Source organism: Pantherophis guttatus, chromosome 6, assembly GCF_059756535.1.
Source record: "Pantherophis guttatus breed Tessera chromosome 6, ASM5975653v1, whole genome shotgun sequence".
NCBI lineage: Eukaryota > Metazoa > Chordata > Lepidosauria > Squamata > Colubridae > Pantherophis > Pantherophis guttatus.
The window spans coordinates 60,173,397-60,200,050 of record NC_142068.1 but is presented as its reverse complement, the minus strand read 5'-3'; the positions used below and the strand labels follow the sequence as shown (position 1 = coordinate 60,200,050).

The window sequence follows — 26,654 nt, the reverse complement described above, 5'->3', positions numbered from 1 at the left end:
AGTCATTGTTTAACTGGTAGCCTTATGCTGCTGCCAATAATGAGTTACTGTGCTGGCATATAAACCACCATCCATTTGACTAGAGAAATATATTGAAATTTATAATGGTTTCAAGTGTTGCTGATTGCTCTTGAAGGACTAGATGTTTTTTGAAAGATTAGTCCTGCATTGTAGTCTTTTATTTCTTATATGACTGAACAATGACTTCTAGTACCAAGTAAAGTATTAGGTAGACTTCAAAGCAAACTATTCTATCACAAAAGCTGGTGCTTTCCAAACAAAGCATCTGTCCCTTCCATTCATAATCTGATTAGAATGAATGGGATTGAACAATTGTACGGAGGGAGTCCTTTTTCAAGATTTCCAGAAATGGAAGTTGCCTGAACAAAATGTATATGGTGTATGTGTTGGTTGGATGGGAGATTGTTTACATATATGCACATGTCTTTAAAGACCTAAGCTTCAGATTCAACACATGAATTGAAGAATGGTTCTTTTTAAGTTTCATATATATTAAAAAGAACAATAGTTCAAATATTAGCAATACAGCTTGAAAAGGGCTGATAAGATCTTTTCAACCAAGAAGCCGTATCATCTTTGGAACTGTAGGCCAACATCTTTAGGGAGCACCTCATTGGGCAAGGCTTAGTTATGTTATTGCTGATCTTGTTTGCTACAATAACCTGGTTCTAACACAAACTATTCTTGCTGACCATAGCTCCACCTCTGCAATTGTCTTTGTTATGCCCAATCAAGATGATCAAATCCAATTGGCACTATTTTTATTTTTCTTTGTAATTTTAGGCATTTTTCCCAGTACTTTTTATTTTGGCTTTTAACTTGCCCAGATTAACCAGCCAAGTCATTGTTGAAACTTGTTCAGATAGGTTCACCGCTGACAGCCACAGTGAATTTCAAACTGCTAGGCTATTTCCGATTAGATAATTATGTTCTTGTTTGCACAGAAGATTGAGACAAATACATCCTTTCAACTTTGGCTTTGAATTAGAAACTGAAGAAATAAAGTGCCTTGTGGGACTTCTTTGAAAGAGGGAGGGAACTTGGCTTGCTTTCTTGGTCAAGAGAAGTAGGGTGTCTTTAGAACTAATTGTCCATTTGGCTTTCAACAGATGCAAAAAATGTAGGCACTACTAAAGCTGCTAAGTCCATTGAATAAACAGTGATGGTCTTGAAGACCATATTGTGTAAATTGAATAGTAGTTGGATAGGCCAACTTTTCTCAAACCCAAGCTCTCTCCCAATGTGCTAGAGTGCAACCACAGAGTTCTGGAAAGGAACTGGGCTAAGGAAGTTTGACACAGACTGCTGTCTAGATCATTCTGCCTCTTAGGTTATAAACTGAAGCAAATTGAGAATAGTGACTCATGGTGAATTCTTACTGCATAAGCCATGGGAAAACTATTCTTTGATTCTGAAAGTCTTGCCAACTTGCCTGAAGGAGAAGGCTAAGCAGGCCTGGCATTATAAAAAATCTTTGTTTTAGGAATACTGGTGCCTTTTTATAATATTCCTGTTTCATTCTTGCATGCTGTAGCTTTATGCAAAATTTAGAGAAAACTATGCATCATATTTTCCATCTTCATTTACAATACGTGAAGGCTTTCCTAAAATCTGAGCTAACAGAACAAATTTGTATTTAACTCATTAATAAAATGCTGTGGGATTTCCTATTTTTTGCAAAAACTACTTCTTTTTAGGATTTATAATCAAGTCAATGCCTTGTGAATACTGCTCAGTTGTCATCTACCTTTTAGGTTTATAGCAGGACAAATATTTTTTTCTGTCTTTAATGTTTTAATATCTGTCCTTTCTCATTCACCACCATCATTGCTTGCAGCTGTTGTTGAAACATGATCTTGGAGAGCTAGGAACAGATACAATATTGTATACTGTGCTTTATATAGAAAACGGTCTGTATAAATGGTCCATTTGTATTATCTTTCTTATCGTCATAGCTATTATGTTAAACAGTTAGAAAAAGATGCTGAACTAATGACTGGGTATCTTTCAGTCCAATCATATCTCTTTTTAATTTGAAAGAAAACTTGCTTGACTAGTTATAAGTTTGCATATGCTGCAACATTTAGTATTTCACGTAAATATCTCAAAGGTCCTAAGAATGTCTGCTGACACTCTTTTGTGCTGCGTTTTCAATGAATGTTTAAATAGGCCACAACAGTTCATAATCCTTAAAAGGATTAAGAATATTTTTACTTTTTTGATATGTTGAAGTAAATACTTGTTGGCTTCAAGAAAGTAAAATTTGTTCTGAATCTTTGCTTTCCTGGAAAGGGTTAAAACATGAGTGTCAAACTCGTGTTGTCATGTGATGTATCATGACTTTTTTCCCCCTTCGCTAAACCAGGCTTGGATGTGGCTAGCGCATGATGCATCTGGCTCGCGGGCCGCGAGTTTGACACCCCTGGATTTAGAAATGTATTCCTATGAACTGAGCAAGAACAATTTTATGTGGCTTGGGCTAGTATCTCTTGAGTCATGGACATGAGATCCCCCCCCCACTTTTTAATCTTTCTCTGCTACCAAAATATTTCATCCTACCTTTCATAAGAGTTATAAACATAATAAGAGAATCAGTGAAGAAAACTAGTTTACTTTGATGGTTTGGCAGTTAGCCTTTTTAAAGTTCATCTAATAAATGTTATTAGAAACTTGTTTAATAAACTGTCACTCAAATATTAAACCTGAACTTTCAACAAATATAATACTCAGAGTAACTAGCAGTCAATTGCAGCAAGAAAAGCTGCACTAGCACTTGCGGTAGCTGCCGAGCTGTTTCTGAGGGAAATACAAGCTTTTGAAAGAGCACCTCTTTAAAGTAGCATTAGGAGGGCAAGAAGATCTCATTTCTTGTGGTCATTCTTTGTTTGAATGATGGAAGCCTAATCTGAGAAAAAAAAGCAAGATATCATTTCCAAGTGGAAATTATGGGCTTATTTAGCTTTAGTTAGAATGCAGCCAATATCTGTTTTAAATCTTTTAACTGAATCCATCTGCACTGTTGCTTTTGTCATAAAGAAGGAGTGATTTCAAGGGAATGTAAGAAGTAATCAGGAAAATTTATCAGTCCCATCTCAGTTGTGGGTTAGAATAGATCAGATCAGAATAAAAACATTTAGAAAAAAATAGATTATCATAGAAGTAAAATACTTTGTGGAACTACATAATTGCTAATTTGCTGTTGCATAAAACTAATACTGATCTTAAAAGCATTTAATCTCTTTGCTTATTGAAAAAGGGATAAAATTAGTATGCATCATTTCATGAAATCCTGACTGAAATTTAAAAAGTAAAATAATTAGAAGCACGTTTAAACAGGGAAGTTTTTCTTATATGAGTTTATATTTGGTGACATGTAGCTGGGTTTTTCCTATCACTGTTTACCCATTTTTACTTACTCAATGGATTTGTAAAGGTAAGACACTACAGTATAATTACATATGTATATGTTATATTTACATTTTATATTTTATGAGTTTTATAAGAGTCAGAAGAAAATAAAAAGTGTTGCTAGATGCAAATAAACGAAGTAATCAAATTAACATTTATAAGCACACTTCAACAATGACCCACCAAATGTAGTTCCCTAGCTGACAGGACTCACAGCATGCTCTTTCTGCTGGATCTGGTAGGATGGACAGGTGTAATCAGGATAGGCAGTCCCTCAGATAACTCAATCCTGTGTCATGCAGGACTTTAAAGGTAAAAAACAGCACCTCGCTTTGGACCCAGAAACAGACTGGAAACCTATGCAGCTTGTGAAGCAGAGGTGTAATGTGTTCTTCTGGAACATAACTGCCTGCGCTGCTGCATTTTGGACCAGATGAATGTTCCAGATACATTTCAAGACATGTAGAGCCTGTTGCCCATGTGGAGCGCATTACAGTAATCCAACCAGGAGGTGACTAGGGTATGAGTGACCATGAGTGATGCTTCTTAATCTAGGAACAGGCACATCTGGCATACAGTATGAAGTTGAGCAAAGGTCCTCCTAGCCATGACTACCACCTGCTCTTCTTGGGTATAGATTGAGTATTTATCTATCCATCATTCTCCTGTGATGTTAGGTTTATTTTTTCCTTTAAATATATTTTTTATGCGGTGGCAATTCAGAGCAGATGTTTTCCAGAACATTTATCCAACCACGCGTAGACATGTTGGAAAAAGATCTTCACAAAAGGAAAAAAGAAAGCAATTCTCTCCAAACATTTAGATTGATCAGGAAAAACAACATTGGTAACTGTTGAATAATCAAGGCCAACCAAAGATTGTGCTCAACTACACAGAATATGTGACTGTTTAAGTGTTCTTCAGTTTTATATCAATGAAGCACTTGTATTTCTAAAAATTCCTGAAAAGATCCCAGTTTCTTGAGGGGGGGGGCAATGTTCTACCGTTTAATTTTGGTTTTCCCCATATTTAGTTGTCTATTGGTAGCAATAGAGATAGATGGATCAACAAGTATTGCAGGCCCAATTGACAAAAGAAAGCTCAGGATCGTATTGGTTGGAAACATTTGGAAGAGGCCTTCATTTTGCAGTCAATAGACAATGGCTAAAATGATGATGATGATGATGATGATGATGATGATGATGATGATGATTGGTAGCAATAGCAGTAGATTGAGAAGGTATAAAGAGGAGTTTGTAACTTGTTTTATTTTCCAAATATCAGATTACACAAGAAAATATACGTGGAAATTCCATTATAGGTCTTCGGTCCAACAACTAGAATGTGCTAGTTAGCCGGCATGTCTTTTTGTAGATATATAGCATATCATTTCCTGGAATTCCCGACCAGTATCACCTTTGACTCAGCACATAGAAGGAACAGTGGAGAAGCAGAAAGCCAAGAGCTTGAAGAGTGGAGAGGTCGGAAAGGGGAGCTGGAAGGTGAGACGGAGCAGAGGAGGCAGATGATTTATAACTGTGTGGCTTCCCTGGACTTCCCCTGGATCTCTTTGAACTGTCTTCAATGTGCAGTAATCAGCTGGAGCTAAATCCTGGTCTGAAAGCCCAAGAGCCAGCAGCTGCAGCTCTGAATGATGGCGTGGATCTTCTGATAGAGGCAGAGCTGACAGAAGAAACAATCTTCACTGGCCGTTGTTGGCAGCTGGGCCTACTCATGTGGTCACCAATGCTGTGGTGGTTGGCAGGCTGCCATTGGGAGCTTTTTGAGGTTTAACTGGCAAGTGGGAGGTTGGAACTGTGTGAACTTCAGGACTACACAGCTGCTACAATATCTAGTGCAGCATAGCAGGCCTTCTGGCTTCTTCTCCGACTACTTTTTGCAATCTTCTGAATGTTCTGTAATCGGGCCTGATAAGGCTGCTCGGGGAATTCTGGAGCTGGAAGGGAAAGTTGAATGAGAGGCGAGTGTGTTGGTCCCTCTCTCCTGGGTGAGAGCTAGGCAGAAGAGTGACTCCCTGCTTGGTGGATCAGAGTGACTGCGCAGGGTATCGTTTGTGCATTGAGTAGATGTATTATGAGTGTGTTGGGAGATAAAGGGTGCTGGATGTGACCCCTCTGTGGCAGTGAGGAAGGGGTTGTGTGAGTTTGAGGGTACTGAGAGCAAGTGCTATAGTACCTGTAAGGCTCACCTTGCCCCTGATGGTTTGTCAGTTGGAGGAGGTTTTCCCTTATTTTTATTTTTATTTTAATTTGATTTATATGCTGCCCTTCTCCGGAGACTCAGGGCGGCTTACAATGCATTAAGCAATAGCCTTCATACTTTTGTATATTTATACAAAGTCAGTTTATTGCCCCCATAATCTGGGTCTTCATTTTACCTACCTTAGAAAGGATGGAAGGCTGAGTCAACCTTGAGCCTGGTGAGATTTGAACTTGCAGTAATTGCAGGCAGCAGATGTAAGTGGATGTTAATAACAGTGCTTTAGTCTGCTGAGCCACCAGAGCCACCATTTAAGGAAGTGATGTTAGTGATGGGGGATGGAATGGTTTTCAGGGAAGGCAGAGGAGGGTGGTCTATTTCAGTGGTGTCGGGTAATGGGAGATACAGGAGGCAAGGGCGGGAAGGCATGGGGAATGCAACCTCGGTGTTTAGTACCGGTCTTGTGTTCTGCCCCCTTGCACTCACCTCATTTATCTGGTCAACAGATCTGTGGTGGCCCTGGTTTTAGGTTGCTGCTTTTAAATGTCAGATCAGACTGCAATAAGGCTAGCCTTATTGCTGATTTGATCCTTGAAGAGAAGGCTGATCTGGCTTGGGCCCAGAGGGAGGTGTTCCCCTCTTAGAAATGTGCTAAGTGGGCTATCGAGCATGGCAGCAGTCTAGACCTCAGGATCGGGGAGGGGTGTGTGGCTGTTGTTATCAGAGAATCTCTAGCAGCCTCCAGGGATACTGTTCCACAAGTGCACGGCTGTGAGACCCTTTTTCTTAGGTTGGGCTCAAGGGATCAGATGGGATTGCTACTGCTGTACCAGCCTCCCTGCTATGTGGCAGCTTCCCTACCCGGCCTCCTGGACCTTGCTGCAGGACTGGCAGTGGAATTCCCGAGGCTTATAATTCTGGGGGACTTCAACCTGCCATCCCTGGGGGGAGGGCAGGGGTGAAATCCAGCAGGTTCTGACAGGTTCTAGAGAACCGGTAGCGGAAATTTTGAGTAGTTCGGAGAACCAGAAAACACCACCTCTGGCTGGCTCCAGAGTGTTCTATATGCCATACTCAAAAGCATACCCATATTTCAAAATAATTAAAGCCCATAATTATGTGATATACTGCCGTAAATTATTTTTGTAAGTTATTATAAAGAAGAAGATCATGGAGGAAAACATAGCAGAAGGGTAAATCATTATGCACTTAACTTATTTTTGTGTCTTCAGCAAACATCGTAAGGTTTATACTGTATTTACAAAAAGTACTTGAAATGGCTGAAACAAAAGACTGTGGATGCTTTTACTTATCAAATTTCTAAACCACTCATCTCACCTAAATGACTCTGGGCAGTTTACCATAACAAACAGCTGTGTAAAAAGCATAAATTAGAAAACAGAATTAAGAACAAAGTTAAAAATTAAGATGTTAAGTTAAAGAGGTAGAGGTAGAGGGAGCACCCTCAATCCACCAACCATCTCATGGCTGCATAGCCCTTGTAGAGCCCGATGTCAATTAGCAGAGCCAGATCTTCACACTATTCTGGAAGACTAGCAAACCTCATCTCCAGAACGTACGATGTTCCAAAGATTTCCCTGTTTATTTTTCTTCTTTTTCGACTGTCATCTTAAATAAATTTGCTCAGTTTTAGTTTCAAGCTTGCTCCCATTTAAGATAATATTTGTATAACAGAGAAACTGCATGGTTATTATTTCTATTGCCACCGAGACGGCAGTTTTCTGATCTTCTATAAGTTTCTATATGAACCTGCTGGGGGAATTAACATCCAGAATTTTAAGTATCTCATCAGTGTATTAATATTTATATTAACTTTAGTTGACTAATGTTTGTGCTCAGTCTAAATAAGACAGGTATTCCATTGGTGAGAAGTTGTTTTTATTTGTCAGCTCAGTCCATGGTAGATATGGTTGCTTAGCACTTGTGCCCAGCTTCAGCTTATATACCAGTTATCCTCTTTTCTTGGAGAAGCTCGATCTAGCATTAGTTGTCCAAGTTTTCATATATAATTGCTGCATCTCACCCTCGAAGCATGGGTTAGTGCAAAATGCAATCATTGGTTTGCTTTTTAGTTCTTGCTCTGGTGTATTATAAGCTTATTTTGTCTTCATTTTACGGGCTAACAGTTGTTTTCACACAGTTCAAAGTACTGGTTTTCTTTATCTTACATTTTTGTACTTTTTAAAAATATCCTTGGCTTTCTAAAGCTTATAGTTGACAAAACATGTGTATACTCATAAATAAAATCAATGCAATTCAGTGATGAGGTTATGCCAGCTTATTGTACAAAAGGATGACTTAAAAAGAAAACATAGAATTAAATAAATGAAGAAACCTCTTTTCCTCTCTGTTGGCAGAGGTTGGGATAGTTCAGAGACTGCATTATCAAAGCTTTCCATTCTGTGGGTAGAATGCCTTGTTCAAGCTTTAACTTGTAAATCATCTTCCAGGTACCTACTGGGTTGAAAGGTGACTCAGAAATTATTTTGTGAACAAATAAGATATAAATAAGGCTCCAGGATCCTGTTATTATTGGCTATAGCTAGTATGAGATTCTTGCTTATTGTTTAAAGAGGAAGATGGAGGGTCTGATGTAAGCAGGATGTTTAAATCAACATAACTAATGAATGAAATAAAATACCAAAGGAGAAGGCCAAATAAAATAATGAAATAGATATTGAAGGGAGATATTAGTATATTTTAATAATTTAAATATAATGGTTTCCATTATCTTTTATCGTTTCACAAACGTTTTATAGTTTTTATAGATGACATGCAATTTTAATCGTTGAACACTATAAGTAGTCCTTGATATATCACGGTTAGGACCACAACTCCAGTCACTAAAGAATGCAATGAGTCATGGCCAATTTTACAGTTTTATTTACTGGGGTCATTATGTGAATCATGTGATTGTTATGCAAATCCACCCTCTTCCCCCCTTTGACTTTGTTGGAACCCCTTGGGAATGTCGCAAATGGCTATCGCATCACGCTGGGATGCTGCAACCAATGTAAATGCATGCTGGTTGCAAGGTGCCCAAATTGCAATCACATTACCACAGGGACTGTACAACCATTGTAAGTGCGAGGAACACTTGTAACTCACTTTTTTTCAGCACATTGTAACTTATTTATTTGTTAAACAAATTTATCCAGCTACCCAACTCACACAGAGGTGATTCATGAAAATGTGAAATATGCTGGCTATACAAGTCTCTCTTTTTAAAAATTTTTTAAAAACCTTTTAGCACTGTCTAAACTACAGACACCTTAAGGCATTATTTGCTGATTTCTGAACTAATTGGAAGGTTTGGCATTTTATAGAGCAAACCACAATAAATGTATTTCAGATTAAGTTTTCATGTATTTTGTTGATCTCATGTATTTGAAGAGCTGTTTTGTAGCTCCACATTGTTCTAATTTCAGATGACAGTTATGACCGAGTAATATAGTCACTTCCTGAAGTATGGTAAATCAAGTTATAAATTATTTTACCCTACCCTCCATTAGCTGCTCAGCTAATGTTCCAACTTCATGCCACTGCTGTTTGCAAAGATATTTTCAGCTGCCTTATGTTTTAGACAGTTTACATAATCCAATAGTTTTCTTCATCTAATTGCTTATTTTAAACGTCTTCCAGTTTTCCTCCAGGAGGAATTCAACTTATGAATCTTACAGTAGGCTTACATTATTAAGCCCACTGTAATTATCTTTTCATTTGACTGTTTAGCCATTAATTCTAATCAAGGTTTGACATTAGTTCTCGATCACTGATTTTTCCTTCAAATTGTTCTGAGAATGACTGATTATTTTCTTCCAACACAAGGATCAATTGAGAATCACCAAGAAGTATCATTGTTGTAAAAGTATCCACAGTTCTGAAGAAAGTACATCATGATCAAAGAATGCTATTTTGATTTTGTTCCCTTTAAATATTTTTGTCATATTTTTTATTTTCATATTGAGGGAGTCTTTAATCAATTTTTTAACTATGTGTAGATGTGATTGTGTGAATAATATCTATTATTTCATTGCAACAGACTGATTTAGTTCGTAAAAGAAGGAGATAGATAAATATATCACATTTGATAGCTGCCCATCTTAGAACAATTCAGTGCAGCTTACAACCAATAAATTTAAAAAAGTATAAAAATCATGAGAATCAGATACTCCCATGAATTATTTGATTAGTCTGCATAGCCATGGGATTGGTCACTGCTGATATAAGTTGTTCAGGTTAGATTGTTTTGCTCCAAGTACTGGCCCTAAGGCCTAGGACCTCAAGCTAATTGTGGGTGTATTTAAACAATTAAAATTGTTTAGCTGTCTGCATTTATGCTACACATTTTTTACCAAGTTTCTAGTACCTAATTGTTAAAATAATTGTCAGCAAAAATCCAGAATCTGTAGTCTACAGAAGGCTTCAGAACAAAACATCTAAGCACTGGTTTTTAAAGGTCAGCCAATACCAAGCACAAAACTTTTTCCATATTCAATGTCAAGGCAACTGGCCTTTGAGAATATGATTAAAGAAGAAAGCACATGAGGATTGTAGGGAAGGACTCCAGAGTTCTGTTTTGGTGCCTGATTATGAGGGGAAATTATCACAAAATAAAATGGAGACCTTGCAGATAGTGGTGCGGTTTGAGTATGATAGCACATGCACTGTGAACTGTTCCTGAACGACAAAGAAGCGGGAAAAAAGATTATTTCCTCTTGCATACAATGTTAACAGAATAATCTTTTTCCTGGCTTTGGATTGTTGCCATCTATTGCTTTGCAGGCTTTTCTCCTAATAAATATTCATAATAGATACACACACATCACTAAGAACAGAATTTCCTCTTATTAAAACCTTCATCGCTCAAGTCTTTGAAACTGAACCCACCCTATGAACACCCCCATGTCATTCTGCTTAAATAGTCCTTTCATTCATCCAAATTGTTAGGATACTGAGCTGCTTTGGAGTACAATTAAATTTGCACTCTAGCGCTTTGAGATTGATTGTAAGCCTTAATAATGTATGGATTTAAAAAATGTTCTCAGTGCTATAATCCCCAGTATTTTTGCTTCATGCTGAATAAGATATTAAATGGCCATTCAGATATGGCTGAAACTATATTTCATGCGTAAGCAGTTTCAGTTCCAATCTTCTGATTTCCTTTGTCTCTTAGAAGAGAGAAAAAAGTAGAAGAAACAAGCCACCACTCCTGATAATAGTACAGAATCTGTTGCTTTTCTCTGCTGCTGTTCTCATGGTTTGTTTCTTAACAAAGCTACTGTCAGCTGAATTTAAGTCAGAACTTTAATAACTGTCAACCACAGCAGATGTAGGTGAGATGTTGAAATGAATCAGTAGCTCACGGCAGCTTACAATGGAGCTATAATTCTAGATGGTTTCATTTTTATCCAAAAGTCGGGGGAGGGAAGAGTCCACATATTAGGAATTTTTCTGTTCTCTGACCCATATTCTATCAAAACAATAATATATCTTTAAGATCACCATGATCTTAAAATAGGTTTCTGGATTGGCCGTAGCATGAACTGGCTGGGATCCATGGCAGCAAATATTTAAGGTGAATGTTTTTTTCCCAATGGAAAAAATATTGTTTCCCTAAATTCAAGTGCTGAGTATGAGCAAAACTTGGGAATAAAATATAGATGCTTGTTTGGACATAATATTTAAATTTATGATTAAACTATTGTTGAGCACCGTGGGAATAAATTGCTGTAAGTGTCAGGATCATCTGTTTCCCCCATATCTCCTTCCAATTTAGATAACCATCGTCATCCAAATCCAGAGGACCAAGATTTACTGTAGCTATAGTTAGAGGAAAACAAGACAATTTTATGTAAGACTTTACAGAGCTATTTGAAAGAATCTAATTGTAGATAAAATTAACCATTGTTTAGGATTTGTGACACTAAACTTACTTAAATCTAGATACTAGAGGCTTTTGAAAGGAGAATATTGTGAGGTGAGGTGTTCGGAAGCCAATCCACGGGATCGGAGAACAAACCTCCACCAGACATCAGAATCTCTGACCAAAGCATCCTCAGTCTGAAATCCCTTAGCACCAACAAGAAATCTATGACAGCCCACAATGAAATCCTTATTTGCCACCAAATTGCTTGAACCATTAGTAGTTCAGATTCTTGTAGAGAGATTAAGCTTGCAATAAACCTATATATTTATTTATTTGAAAAAAAAGAAAAGAAAGGAGAATATTGTGAATGAAAGGATCTCTGAAAGACATAAAGAACAAAATGTAGACTCTAGTTTTTAGTAATATAAATCACATAATCACATTTTTAGATCACATAAGGACTACTATGTATGATAGGAAATACTACTTTTTCTAATAGCAATAGCACTTAGCAATAGCACTTAGACTTACATACTGCTTCACAGTGTTTTACAGCCCTCTCTAAATCTGGTTTAAAACCTCTCTTTAAGTGGTTGCTTAAAGACAAATGGATGGTAGTCACAGCACAGGTAGCAAGATTCTACACAGCAGCACTACAGATTTGCCAAAACCTGATGAATAATCCATTATAACTATTTTATATCATTAATGCACTAAATCTTTTGATATCATCACCCCATTGTACTTTTATTATTGTCTAATAAGTATAGGCCTTCACAATTTAAAGCCTAATATTATATTATAGCTTAGGCCTTGCTCTTGTTTATGTGCAACTGACAGATAGGCTGCCAAATTATGATTTCAACATAGATTTGATTTGTGTGTGTTGTTTTATTCTAGATATTCTTTGAGAATTTTTAATTGTACCAGACTTTGACTGTAATAAATATTTGACTGATTGATTGTATATCATTTTATCCTTTAAAACTAGAAAATGACAGATGGAGAGATCTCAGCAGGAAATATCCCCTTCAGGTCGAACAGCCAAGTGCCAACATTTGGGACTGCTTGCCTGACAAAAATGATGAAAGCTCCTTATGGCAGAGAGAGCCAGCTAATGCATGCTCAGTAACCAACTTGATCAAGGATCTCAGCCTTAGTGACCGCAATGGCAATCCTTCAGCACCTCCCAGCAAACGCCAGTGTCGATCACTCTCTTTTTCCGATGAGATGTCTAGTTGCCGGGCTTCATGGAAGCCCATAGGATCAAAGGTCTGGACTCCTGTAGAAAAGAGACGCTGCTACAGCGGGGGAAGTGTGCAGCGTTACTCCAATGGATTCACAACAATGCAGAGAAGTTCAAGCTTTAGCCTTCCTTCCAGGTCAAGTACTCTCTCCTCATCATATGACCAGATGGGATTTAGCAATAGATTTGGGTGTCAGCCATGCCAAGGAATGCGAAAGTCAGCCACTTACGGACAGACAAATGATATTTGGGGTAATGATCATAGCTCTTCTGAGAGTGGCAGGATTGACATGCAGCGATCTCTCTCTTGTTCCCATGATCAAATTTCCTTTTCGGAATATTGTCTGCCCTCAGCAAACAGCACACCTGCCTCGACACCAGAGTTGACAAGGCGCTCCAATGGGCTTTCTCGAAGTCGGTCTCAACCATGTGTCCTTAATGACAAGAAAGTTGGAATTAAGCGAAGACGACCTGAAGAGGTAAAGGAACAAAGACCTTCATTGGACCTTGTCAAGATGACACAGGTAAGAATTGATTATCTCACACTGGGAATAGCATGGTCAAACCTAAGTATACAAAACAACACTAAGGGGTTTGTTTATGCATAGATGTCTGCACTGTTTTGACACTGTTAGTGATAAAACTCAGAAAACTGAATAGTTTCATCCAGTTTTAGGTCTTTTCCCAATTCCTTATCTTCTTTTTGTGCATAGGTCAAAATTCATGGTTACTGTAATTAATATTTTCTCTAACTCTCCTGCATTTGAACACTATTTTCATTTTTATTCTGAACAATACTCTTCCGAAACTTTTTTTAAAAAACTTAATTCACTTTATAATGTAACTTTCAAATCAATTTAACGTTTCTTATAGTTCAGCATTATTGAAACCGAGTTGTTTTCCTCTAGGAAGAAAGATACTGGTAATATTTTTTGACCTTATATAATTAATTGTTGAAGGGGTGGCTTATATACTGTGGAAACTGGAGGAAACCTCAAAGGCACCGGTGCTCACCTATTTTCTGTTCTGAATTCTCTAAACTGGGGAGTTCATTGTCTAATGAGCTTTGACTTCAGAGTCACAACGTCTGTAATTTTCCACTTCGTTGTTGCTCTTCTCTTCAAGCAGCAGTACTTTCCTGTTCACTCAGGAATCTAAAGAGCTGAACAGATAAGATATCTGAACTATATATCAGAGGATGTGACACCCATACATTTTTACTTTCAGAACAAGAAAAAAATAGTTTTAAAAAAGTTGAGCTGTAAGAACTCTTAAAGAACTCTTAAAGCATGCAAAGTCCCTTTTATTCTTGTATCAAATAACTAAAGTGTTTTCTGATTCTACTTAATAAAATATCAGCACTTTTGTATAATTCAGAGATAAATCAGGCTTGAAAAGTAGCTTGTGTATTAATTTTGCTTTTGTATCAGAATTCCAGTTTTGCTACCATAACATGTCTATGCTCTGGCCTCCATAGTCATAAGACTGCAAACACTGGCTGTAGGCTGTAAACAGCCCTGTATCTCCAGGAGGCTTTAGTATTAACTGCCTTGAATTGTATATCATTTTGGTATTTCTTCCGAACAAAATATGCTGCAGTAAATGTTAGAATAGAACAGAACAGAACAGAACAGAACAGAACAGAACAGAACAGAACAGAACAGAACAGAACAGAACAGAATAGAATTTTTTATTGGCTAAATTTGATTGGACAAACAAGGAATTTGTCAGTGCATATGCTCTGAGTGTACATAAAAGAAAAAATACATTCATCAAGAATTATAAGGTACAACACTTAATGATAGTTATAGGGTACAAATAAGTAATCAGGAAACAATATCAATATAGTTTTTGTTAAGAACTTATTTCTTCACCAAGTGCTCCTTTTTGTTTTTGTTTTTACTTTACCTGATTAAAATATCTCTTGATGGAAGGAATTTTTCTCCTCTCCTTTCTGTGATGTATTTTATACCGTATATACCCGTGATGGCAAACCTATGGCACGAGTGCCAGAGGTGGCACACAACGCCCTCTCTTTGGGCACGCAAGCCATCGGCCCAGTTCAGTTGTGCCGTGCATGCGCGTGCACCTCCCACCAGCCAGCTAGTCTTCAGGTCTCTGCCATGCATGCACGGGGTGGGGGGCACGTACTGGGAGGTGCACACATGCGCAGGGACGCATGCAGGGGACCACACATGCATGCGTAGGGTGGGGCGCGTGCTGGATGGGCGCACACACATGCACGGGGGCATGTGGAGGGCCATGCACACATGTATGGGGCAGGTCACATGCATGGGGGCTGTGTGCACATTGCATTTTGTGGGTTCGGGCGCACCTGCATGCATTCGGGCATATGCGCCCACACTTTCGGCACTTGGTTCGGAAAAGGTTAGCCATCACTGGTATATACCCTTGGCTGATTGAAAAAGTTGATTTGTTTTTGTTTAAATTTTTTTTTCCCTAATGAAGTTTGGGTAAGGAGATATATGCACAGGTGACTTTAGGGGCAAATAATACATTAAACTGCTTTGGAATTCCTGCCTGAAAACGTGTGAAATGTAATATGCTAATCTACTTTTATTAGCCAATAAACTAAATAAGTAGTTTTTTAAAAAAGGACATTATACTTTAGGAGTCCGAAGTTGAAATTCTACTACTTGGATTTTCCAGAAGTTTTTTAGTCTCTTGTACTTGCAGAAATCTTTAAAAATATATAGTTCTTTGTGTCTATATCCAGGAATATTTGGGTATTAAGGAAGGAAGCCAGAAAAGGAATCTCTCAATGAAACACTTTTTTGTATTGCTTAATTTTTTTTAACCAGCAGGGCTTTAAACATATTTTACATACATTCAGCAGCATCGGGGACTTTCAATTGCTTTATTGGGATAAAAAGATTAAGGGCAACTGTAGTGAAAAGGTGTGTCTTTGTAGTTACTCTGGAATAGGAAAATATACAACAAAATCCATGTATTACCAAAGAGGTATAAAGGTAGGACAGTGATAAACTTGGATCTGCTGTTATATTTACCCCCAAGAAGATTGCTAGAACCATAAGGTAAATACTAGGGTATAGATCTAATCTGCAAATTGAATTTCGATCCCAATGAAATCAGTGAGATAATTTAAACGATGTTGGTATCAAAGGAAGAACAGTTTTTAAAAAGGCACTCCAATCCCAATTATTTAAGCTTCTCAGAATTATTAATAATTTAAATGACTTTCTCAAGTGTTAATGTAGGTTTCCTTAAAGAAATCAGAAAATGTACCTTACTCTTCATACTGTATATTGCATCAACAGCATTAATATTGCTTTATAATTTAGCAGCAATGAGTCAGTTTATGCCCTTTGGTCATGTGTTTAAAGTCTCTCTCTAATTAAAATGTAGTCAATGACCGGACAAGTTTAAACCTTATTCCTACCAGTTAATTGCTTTAACATTTTTACTTTATTTGCTATAGAGCTACATTATTTGATTGAGCAAACATATAAAGAAAGATATAGCCATCCCTTTGTATCCATATTATTCTGATCAAATGCAGAGCTCCCTTTTGTGCACTTCATTTAAAACAATGGCAATAAACAATTCATTCTACCTTTTGCTCACATGAAAAGACTGAATGGGACAAAGTCAAATTTAATCATTCAAGACAGAAATACTCCCAAATAATGGACCATTCATGATTTAAAATTGGATAAGCCGAGTATTATTAATAATTCCATTTATTTACTCTTAAAGCTTGGATCATAGCTTGTGGATCCTTCTTATCCAAAGACTCCTGTGTGCCAGTTAAATCTGTGATGATGGACATATTTTCCCAGGTTTGGATAATTTGAGCCATAATTAGCTATAACTCTTCCCAATTAATAAAAATTTAATCTTAATTTGATTTCTATTCATTCCTGATCTAGTTTCAGGTTAAAATGTTACAATGTCCAATTGTAGGCTACATTAATTGATGCAGAATAATAAATTTGTTTTCTGCAGTTTGTCATGAACTGGAGGTTTCATTCTGTAAGTACAGCTTATTTTTACATGTAAATGTCTATATTGTCTTTTCTACTGTTGGAAAATTATGTCTATGTTTTAAATCACAAAGAGTTATAACACAAAGAGTTATTGCTGTCTGAATTTATTCAGGATCCAGTTAAACTTCCTGTACCAAAAATTGATCATTTGAAATAGAATTTGATAATATAGTACAGGCTTTCTTGTAATTATAGAACTGTATTTCAGCTTAAATTGTTTTAATAAATCTAAACTAAGAGAGTATTTTATAAATTTAGATATTCTTTAAATTAATTTTGTCTGTTGTTTTAGTAATTATAGTGTCCTGGATATAAAAGTCTAAAATACTTTTAATATGGTTGTTATAAAGAATTTATTTGATTCCTAAAATATTTTTATAATATTCCTACTTTATCCTGAAAATTCATACAGTTAGAAGAACAATCTTGTATGCCATCAAGTATATAAATGGCTCAATGAGAAAAGTAGCATTTTCACACTTTAACTACATTTTCTGTTAAGGGTGCCTCAAACATTGATGGGGTACTCACTATATCTGACAGTGATGCAGAGCAACACAATATATTCTGCTGTACAGCAAGATTCCTACTGTGCAAAACAATGCAAGATCCAGCATTGAAGTTAACTATTTCTGTTGTGTGGGTCCTTGTGTGATCTTAACCATCTGGATGAAAGAACTATATAAATTAGTCCCAAATGGCAAATCAGAGATCTAAAAAGGTCTTGATAGAATATTACAAGAAGGCATTCAGGCAAAGCAAGCTTCCATGTAATTGTAATTGTGATCAGTCCTTTTCATCATATGCTGGTTTTAATGAATGCAAGAAAAGGGGGAGAAAAACCAAACCAGCCCCCCCAAAAAACACATTCTCCTAATTTATTAGTTACTTAGATGCCATCATTTGAGTTCACATTAACAAATGCTTGCCAGATGTTTTCGTGTTGCTTTGTTCAAAATACCATTTCATAAATCTACCTTACAAGAAACCAGAAAACATTTCCCTCAGAAATGGGCTGCAGCCAATTAATTTTTTAAAATAAACCCTGAAAAAGGGGGTGGCCAGAAGCTGTTGTAGTAAGGATTTAAATGGAGTGGGGCAAAAGGAATTGGAAATAGTTCTTGAACCTCTCACACAAATGCTAAATATAAACGATTTCCAACACATGTTAGAGGTATTCTGAAAAATCAGAAAGCTTTAATTATAAATTGAATAATTGTCTTAAACAAATAACAATTTTTAACATTCAGCCCTTACTTTAATTGACCATGATTGTTTTAGGCCTAACAAATGTAAAGAGACAGGAAAGGTGGTAGATGTACACCTACTGAAATATAATATAGATAGGTTTTTAAAAAGTAAGATAGAAATATCAGAAATGTCAGATTAGGATATTTTCCCAATGGATGACTGGATGACTATAGAGAGTTTCTAGTAGAGATTCTCCTTACATTACAATTGCTAATTCTGTTACTTTTCAGTGTCACGATGGTGCTGAACCAAGTGGGTTTTACAACTCGCCCTCAAAGTTGTGGCCATCACAATAATCCTGCGGTTATGCACCCACCCACATGCCTACATTCGCACTGCACTACAGCACTTCCTCAGCCCACATTCCATAGCACCCACCCGCTTGCCGGTTTGATTTCAAGTTGCCTAACGAAAAGCTTGCCGTGACCAAGACTTGCAACCCCATTAACTTTGCTTGTGGGAAGTTGGCAGGAATTCAGTCACATGAAGTCTTCACCTTCTGAATAACCAGCAATCATCACTTTTTTTTTTTTTTTTTTAAATTAGATTTTTATACCGCCCCCTCTCCCGAAGGACTCGGGGCGGTGAACAGCCAAAGTTAAAAACATACAATATAAACAATTAAAAATACGTTTAAAACAGAATTAAATCTAAAATGGCTCCCCAATTTAAAATGCCTTACCCATACCCCTATAAAAAGACGAATTTAAAATTTAAAAATTTAAAATTTCCACATTTAAAAAGGGGGAAGATTTAGGCCAGGCCAGCTTGATAAAATAGAAAGGTCTTAAGCGCGCGGCGGAAGGTGCGCAGATCCGGGATCCTACGTATCTCCGGGGGGAGCTCGTTCCAAATCGTAGGTGCCCCCACAGAGAAGGCTCTCCCCCTAGGGGCCGACAGCCGACATTGTTTGGCCGACGGCACCCGGAGGAGCCCCTCTCTATGGGAGCGTACTGGCCGGTGGGAGGCTATTGGTGGTAGCAGGCGGTCCCGTAAATAACCAGGTCCTAAGCCATGGAGCGCTTTGAAGGTGATAACCAGAACCTTGAAGCGCACTCGGAAGACCACCGGGAGCCAGTGCAGCTCGCGCAGGAGAGGTGTCACATGGGAACTCCATGTCGCTCCCATCACTACCCGCGCGGCCGCACTCTGCGCCAGTTGGAGCCTCCGAGTGCACCTCAAGGGGAGCCCCATGTAGAGAGCGTTGCAGTAATCCAGACGAGAAGTAACGAGGGCATGAGTGACTGTGTGTAGGGAGTCCCGATCTAGATAGGGACGCAACTGGCGAATCAGGCGAACTGATGAAAAATCCTCCCGGACACGGCCGTCACATGCTCTTCTAATGACAGCCGTGAATCCAGGAGGACACCCAAGTTGCGAGCCCTATCCGTGGGGGCCAATGATTCGCCCCCAATAGTCAGCGATGGCATTAGCTGACTATATCGGGACGTCGGAAACCACAGCCACTCGGTCTTGGATGGGTTGAGCCTGAGCCTGTTCCTCCCCATCCAGATCCGTACGGCCTCCAGGCACTGGGACATCACTTCAAGGGCATCGTTGGGGTGGTCCGGGGTGGAGATGTACAGCTGGGTGTCATCCGCGTACTGATGGTGCTTCACCCCAAAACCACGGATGATCTCGCCCAGCGGCTTTACATAAATGTTGAACAAAAGGGGCGAGAGGATCGATCCCTGCGGCACCCCACATATGAGGGGCCTCGGGGTCGACCTCTGCCCCCCTGTCAACATAGACTGCGACCGGTCGGAGAGAAAGGAGGAGAACCACCTTAGTACGGTGCCTCCCACCCCCAACTCTTCCAACCGGTGCAGCATGATACCATGGTCGATGGTATCAAAAGCCGCTGAGAGATCTAACAGGACCAGGACAGAGGAGCAGCCCCTGTCCCGAGCCCTCCAGAGATCATCAACTTAACAATGGTGACTGCTGGGATTGCTGTTGCTAAATGATATGGTCACATGACATTGCGTTTTAGAGGTTGTGAGGACTACCGATATTTTTACACTAATACATACTTAAGACTGCTGGATCTGTTCATCGGAATCTATCCATTGTTAGAAATACTAAACGATTATTGAGTTGATTTTTCTTATCTTTTTTTAAAAAATGCATTCAACAAAAATGTGACCCAAAACATGAAAATAATATTAAAGGTTAGGTATGTTTACCCTGTCCATTCCCCCCCCCCCACTGCCTGGACACTAATAGCATTTCATTTTTGAAGAATTGCATTATTATGCAAGAACATTAGATACATATTGATGCAGTGAAAATTCATAAAACAGTGAGCTGGGATATTTGTATGTATTCTGGTAGGAACACAATGAAGTCATTTGTTGTGACAGGCAAGAAAGAACTTTGCCTAAGGCGCTGGAGTAATTCAGGAGACTAGGGTCCCTGTTCTCAATCTTTCCTTAGTTTTTTCTGTGTGACCAAGGCAAATTGTTCAGGGTTGTTGTTTTTTTCTGCTCCTCAAAGAGTTTTTGTGAATCATAATCGATTGCTGTTCTTAAGGTCACAAAGATTCCTAGAAAGTAGGCTTTGTAGAAAGGAGTGGAAGCAAAGTTTTTAAAACCAACAGTGCTTTTTTTTTTCTTTTTAAAGGAGCCCAACAGAAAACATAGGAGGCAGTACTCTTTTCCCCCACAGGCAGCAATTCTGTGGTTGCTTCAAGGTCAAAAAGGGAATCTCCCATTTTTAACTCATTCATGATCAGTCTTTCACCAATTAATTGGCAAAGAATTTTATTTTATTTTATTTTAGCTTACTTACTGAATTTATAAGGCGGCCCAATTCAAACAGTGTGACTGGGTAGCAAACTAAAAACAAAATAATAAACCACACATATAATATGATAACATACTAGGTAATCTGTGTCCTGTTGGCGGGGAGCATCAGAATCCTTCCCCCTTCCCTCCCTCCCTTGAATTTACTTTGCTAGTGGGAAACTTGGAGATGGGCAAGGAATTGAGGAACTGTATGGGTCAGGAATGGTACATAAGGAAGCACAAGAGGTGCTGTGTGATTGAGAAAGATATGTTGGTGTGTGCCAAAGATGAGCCTATGGAGAGGGCATGTGGAGCAGCATAGGTCAAAAGAAGGGTGTCCAAGAGTTCATGACATGTATCATGCAGGTCAGAGGGCACATGGGAGGGTAGTGGGGCGTCAACAAGAATGTGAGACATATGAGAGGTGTCATGCCAATTGAGGATGGTGTGCATAGGGGTTGCACATATTGGGAAGAGTGCATGGGCATGTGCAAGAAGTGCCACACAGTCTAGGTTAGGGAAATGTGCAAGAGGTGCTGTGTGGAGAAGGCATGTGGCAAGATAGCACAGGTCAGGAAAGATCCATGGAGGGGGGGTTACACAGATGAGGGGATCATGCAGTAGTGGTATGGGAAGGGAAGATTGTGTGGGAATTCCTCTCTGTGCCACCTTTCCTCCCTTCCCAGAAGCAGATAAGTAGCTGCTGCTTGATGGGGGGCAGGGAGCAAGGGATGGTGAGACTGGCTAAGAAACTGTCATGAAACATTAAGATGTAGTATGTTCCTACAGTAGCAGCAGTAGCACTGAAGAGGCCACAATTTCCCCAAATTTCATTCTCTTGGGAGTCATAGGCCTCAGATTTTGGACACATTCTGTAATTTAGCCCATTTCAGATACCTTGGTTCAAAAACTGTTGCTCACTGATGCACTGTTTTGGCCAATTAAAGATTAAACTACTAAAATAACAAGAGCTTTAGATAGATAAATAGATAGATAGATAGATAGATAGATAGATAGATAGATAGATGATAGATAGATAGATAGATAGATAGATAGATAGATAGATAGATAGATAGAGATAGATGATAGATAGATAGATAGATAGATAGATAGATAGATAGATAGATAGATGATAGATAGATAGACGACAGACAAGACCCTGTCTTATTTTTTTTGCCACGCAAAAAAGGCACCAGGTCTTATTTTTTTGGGGGGGGGGGAAGATGTTGTCCACTGATTCACATCACTTGCACACATCACCCCTTGGCTCCTTTTCACTGTCAGAGGGTTTTAGGAACTTTTTCTGCAGCCGGCAAGGCTTTCTTGAAGGCCTCTGCGCTGCAGAAGAAATGGGCTGGCAAGGCAGATGTTGGGGTGTGTGACGCCTGGCTGCAACTGTCCGAAGGTAAGTAATAGGGCAGCTCCCATACACCCCATCCCCCCAGCTTAATTTTTACTCGTGCACCCTTAACTCTTAATTAGGGCTTATTTGGGGGATAGGGCTTATATTGGATGCATGTGTAAAAATAAAGCTAGGACTTACTTTCGAGATAGGTCATTTTTCAGGGAAACACAGTATTATAAATTATAAATATATAATTGAATTAGAGAACCAGTTTGGCATAATGCTTAAGACATTAAGCTAGAAACCAGAAAACCGTGAGTTCTGGTCCTGCTTTAGGCACAAAGCCAGCTGGGTTCCTTAGGCCAGTCACCTTCTCAATCCTAAAAAGGCAAAGGCAAACCACTTTTAATAATAATTTACTGTCATAAATTTCCACTGTCAAATAGGCTGAATAAACACACTCAAATCTAGTAGTTTAACGAGCAACATACAGTCTAGGCTGAAATGAAACTGCCATGTTACCTATTATACTTCCCTTCACAGAGGTTTGTGAAAGAAAGCTAAGTATTATTGTTTGTAACCACTTAGTGATAACATATCCGCCTAGTCCTGGATTTACATTCATTCTTCATAATTACCTATATTGATCCTGCATGTGCACAGCTGAGAGCCAACTTGGAAACTGGTTTGTGCAAGAAAAATCTGCTTGGATGCCACAGCAAAGATCTCATGTTTCCATTTGCAGGCTGGCTGGTTGCAATTCTGCCAGGTTCCTTGTGTTTGTGGTGGTGGTGATGGGAGTCAGGGGGGGGGGGGTAGGCGCTCCGTTTAAAATTTCACTAGGATTTGGGGTCCTGTGGGAATTTGGATAGACAGTTAGGCATGGATACACACACACACACACACACACACACACACACACACACATATATATATGTATATATATATATATATATATATATATATATATATATATATATATATATATATATATATATATATGATCTCTTTAAAGAGAGAGAGAGAGAGAGAGAAAGAAAAAAACATTATACAAGTGGCCCTTAATGCTGTCACTTCTTTGAAAGGAATTTTGTTAGTGACTTTGGAGTGATTTGTGCAAATATCTACAACTTCTGGAGTGACTGCCTCTCCTGCTGCCCCCTACAGAGCAATTGAAAAGAAGGCTGCTCCATCCTTTGAAGACTGAAAAGCTTTCAGTTTAAAAATATATGTGTGAGAAACAGTGTACTCAGGCAAGTTGAGGTATTCAAAATCTCCAGCGCATATAACACTTTAGCATTTGAGGAACAGTAAGTGGGGTTTTGTGTTTGTTTCTTTTTGTTCGTGCAGCAGCACAACAGCTGCTCATAGAGCTTCCTTTCCCTCAGTTTTCGTCTTTTTTGGTGGTGTTTTAATCCCAGACATCAATCAAACCACAACACTCAAAAGGGTCACAGAAGCACAATTTGTTCTAGTATTGCCCTTGACATGCTTCTCTCTGATTGGGGAAGGCGGGAGATAGATTTGTATAATAGAATTACATTAATTTCTCTCCTTAGTAGGATGAAAGAGGGTGGTGAATGGTACTGCTGAGGCTTTGAAGGGAACTGTTAAATATCTATAGTAAATGGCTTAATTTAACTATCTGCATGATTTTAATTGCCTGTGCAAGAAAGCATCAAACCACTCAAGTTCATTGTATGGATGCCATAATCCATGGTCCTTGTTGGTCCAGTAGGATGTGAGCAATGTAGTATCAAATACCAGCCAGGTAAGTCATGTCAAAGTTGTCAGCTGTCTGAGAAAGGTTCAGAGCTACAGTGAGCAAAGATAGGGTCCAAGTGTTATGCTATTATGGTAAGTGTAAAAAGAAAGGATGTCCAGATGTGCAAAGGATGTTCATTTATTATATTAAGTCTTGGTTTATTGAACCACAGGTTATAGATACGTCAGAAAGAAACCACATTCAGACTTTGCCTTACTTGTGGAAGTAACCACAGAGGCAATAACTTCCAAACCAGTATTATCAACTACTATGACCTAAGAAGTAGTGGGTCTTCTTCCCTGCTCTATTGTATGGAAGTTCATTGCTATGATATTCTGTTACAGTATGAATTTTCTGCACCCAAAACAAAACATATAATAACTCCTTTGTTACAGTTTAGGCACATGTTCAATTTTTTTTCATTTGCATTGCATTCAAGTTTGGTGATGGAGCCATTAACAGCTTTTGATTCAGTTTTATAACTGATTTAGTTTGATGTATCTATGAATGTAAAATGATACACCCTAAATAGGCAATAAATATGCATTTAAAATAAATAATTGCATTGAATATTCATATGTGATCCATATTATTTCTTAATGGCTTCACTGATGGTGACATAATTAAGCAGGGGACCAGAGATTGGTGACCAGTTCTTTTAACACCTACTATCTAAAATGCATGACAGTTACTATCAATATGAAAAGTGAATCCTGAGCCAAGAGGTGATTTTGAAGCTTTAATGAAGGATAGTAGATAGAGGTTGAATACTTTAAAACAGGGATTTCCCAGCCCCCAGTTCTACAGCCTGGTACTGGGCCATGCCCATTGGGATCTGGGCCACGCAAGTAGTGGGCAAGTGCACGAAGCTCCATTTGTACAAGCAGTGGGCATGTACACACAACCATCCTCTCCGCTTTCCACCACCACCAGCAGTGGGCTGTGGAGCCAGAAGAGTTGGGGACTTCTGCTTTAAAACTTCCCAAAAGTTCAGCTACGCCTGAATCTTTCATCCTGTTCTTATGAGGAAAAAAAAAGTGTGTTGTGTGTTGATTATGACTGTATGGAAAAAAAATAAGATTAAAGCTTCAGAGTATTTTTAATTAAAAAAATGGATTTATACTAAGTGTAAATTACTATACTTCAATCATGAGATAGCACTGTTTTGAAGGGCAGCAGCCTTAAGCAAAGTGATTTTCAAAATAAGTAAAGTCAGTCACAGGAAAATATCTTGCTAGAACGCAGCTATATAAATCTTATTGCCTGAAAAGTAATAACCAATAGAAATTATTTAAAGCATAAAGGTATAATGGCAATAAAATATCTAATGTCAACTTCATGAATTACAGTTGAGGCATGAACTTTCACAGAATTGTGCTGTAAATATTTTTTAGATGTACTGACTCCCATTAGTCTCATTTTATTCAGGGTAAGGAAAGATCTGGATTTTGAAAACCAAGTAGCTCAGTGTGCAAATCTCAACTACAGAAGAACCCACTATTTATCACTATAAACCCATACATAAAATACATAGGTTTATTTATCTATTTAGAATTCTTGACTTTATGGAAGAAGCCCTCTACATATATGATGCTCATATAAAATCATCCCCATTATTCAAGCAAGTAGGAGGCCATTATGGAGGAACTTTGTATATGTGCAATAGGCTTATGATCTCACCTCCATAAGGATAATGTAACTTTTTGATAAATACGTTGCAGTGTAATTTCTTATTACATTTTCTAAGCTAACATTAATTAAATATAAGGTTTCATGGACTTCTGTAGATGCATTCAATGTTTTCTTTAACAAGGATTTTATATACATTTGACAAATGCATTGTGAAATGCACAGAGGAGGAACAGCCAGAGAATAAAGTGCTATTTTAGCAATATTGTCCCCTCACAAATTGAAGTCTGCATGAGCCACCAAATATTTATTTGAAAAATATATGTATTGTCTTTTCCAGTAAGATGTGAGTCTTTTCCCAGGACTCAGTTCAAATCCAACTACATATAATCAATGTCTGTCATTTTAAAAGTATGGAAAATTGCTGCCCAAGTTTACTGTCCTTACAAATAGTATTCTATATTAAGAACACTTAAAACAAGAACTCAAAAATGGGAAGCCAAGTATCGGGTTAAAACCTGCTTTTCTTGTAAGTTTCTTGCCATGGGTATTACCTGCCCTTGCTTCACTTTCTTTGCATTTGATAGCTTTGTCCAGAATGTCATGACATATTGCTGCTTGACAAATGGAGAAAAACCGTCACATACAGAGCCATAGTGGTTATTGCATTACATGCACAGTCAAGAGTGCTCTGTAGAATTGCCTTGAATATCCATAAGGATTGGACTCGTTTGTGGAAGAGATGCAAAAGATTCTGGAAGAAATAAGCTTTATCTGAATGATGCTTGTCTTGTCTGCATGTCTTAAATAGATTAACACATACACGATGGTTGATATATGTGAAAAAGTAGAAATATGAATGAATGTATAGATTTTTAATGTAGAGAGGTTCCATGTCCCAATGCAGAACTTTAGCTACTTATCAATGTGTAAGGAGTATGGAGTATTGAATATTTATAGATGTGTGAATATAAGATACTAGCAAGTGATTAGAGAACAAACAAGATATATACAAATCCTATCAAATATTGCATCTTTCTTCAAGCTTGTTCCCACATGGGTTGA

At 38.2% G+C, this 26,654-nt stretch overlaps 1 protein-coding gene across 5 annotated transcripts in view; it reads left to right on the top strand.

The window, feature by feature from the left end:
- Positions 1-26,654, top strand: part of FAM53B (family with sequence similarity 53 member B) — a 128,423-nt gene that overhangs the window by 44,016 nt on the left and 57,753 nt on the right. For 3 of the 5 annotated variants that reach the window (XM_087871593.1, XM_060682875.2, XM_087871592.1), the window contains exon 5: positions 12,531-13,309. In XM_087871593.1, coding sequence (XP_087727719.1) covers positions 12,531-13,309 — 779 coding nt within the window. Of the gene's footprint in view, positions 1-12,530; positions 13,310-16,772; positions 16,800-26,654 lie in introns of all 5 variants that reach the window. The other 2 variants (XM_034436409.3, XM_034436408.3) reach the window with 1 other exon arrangement.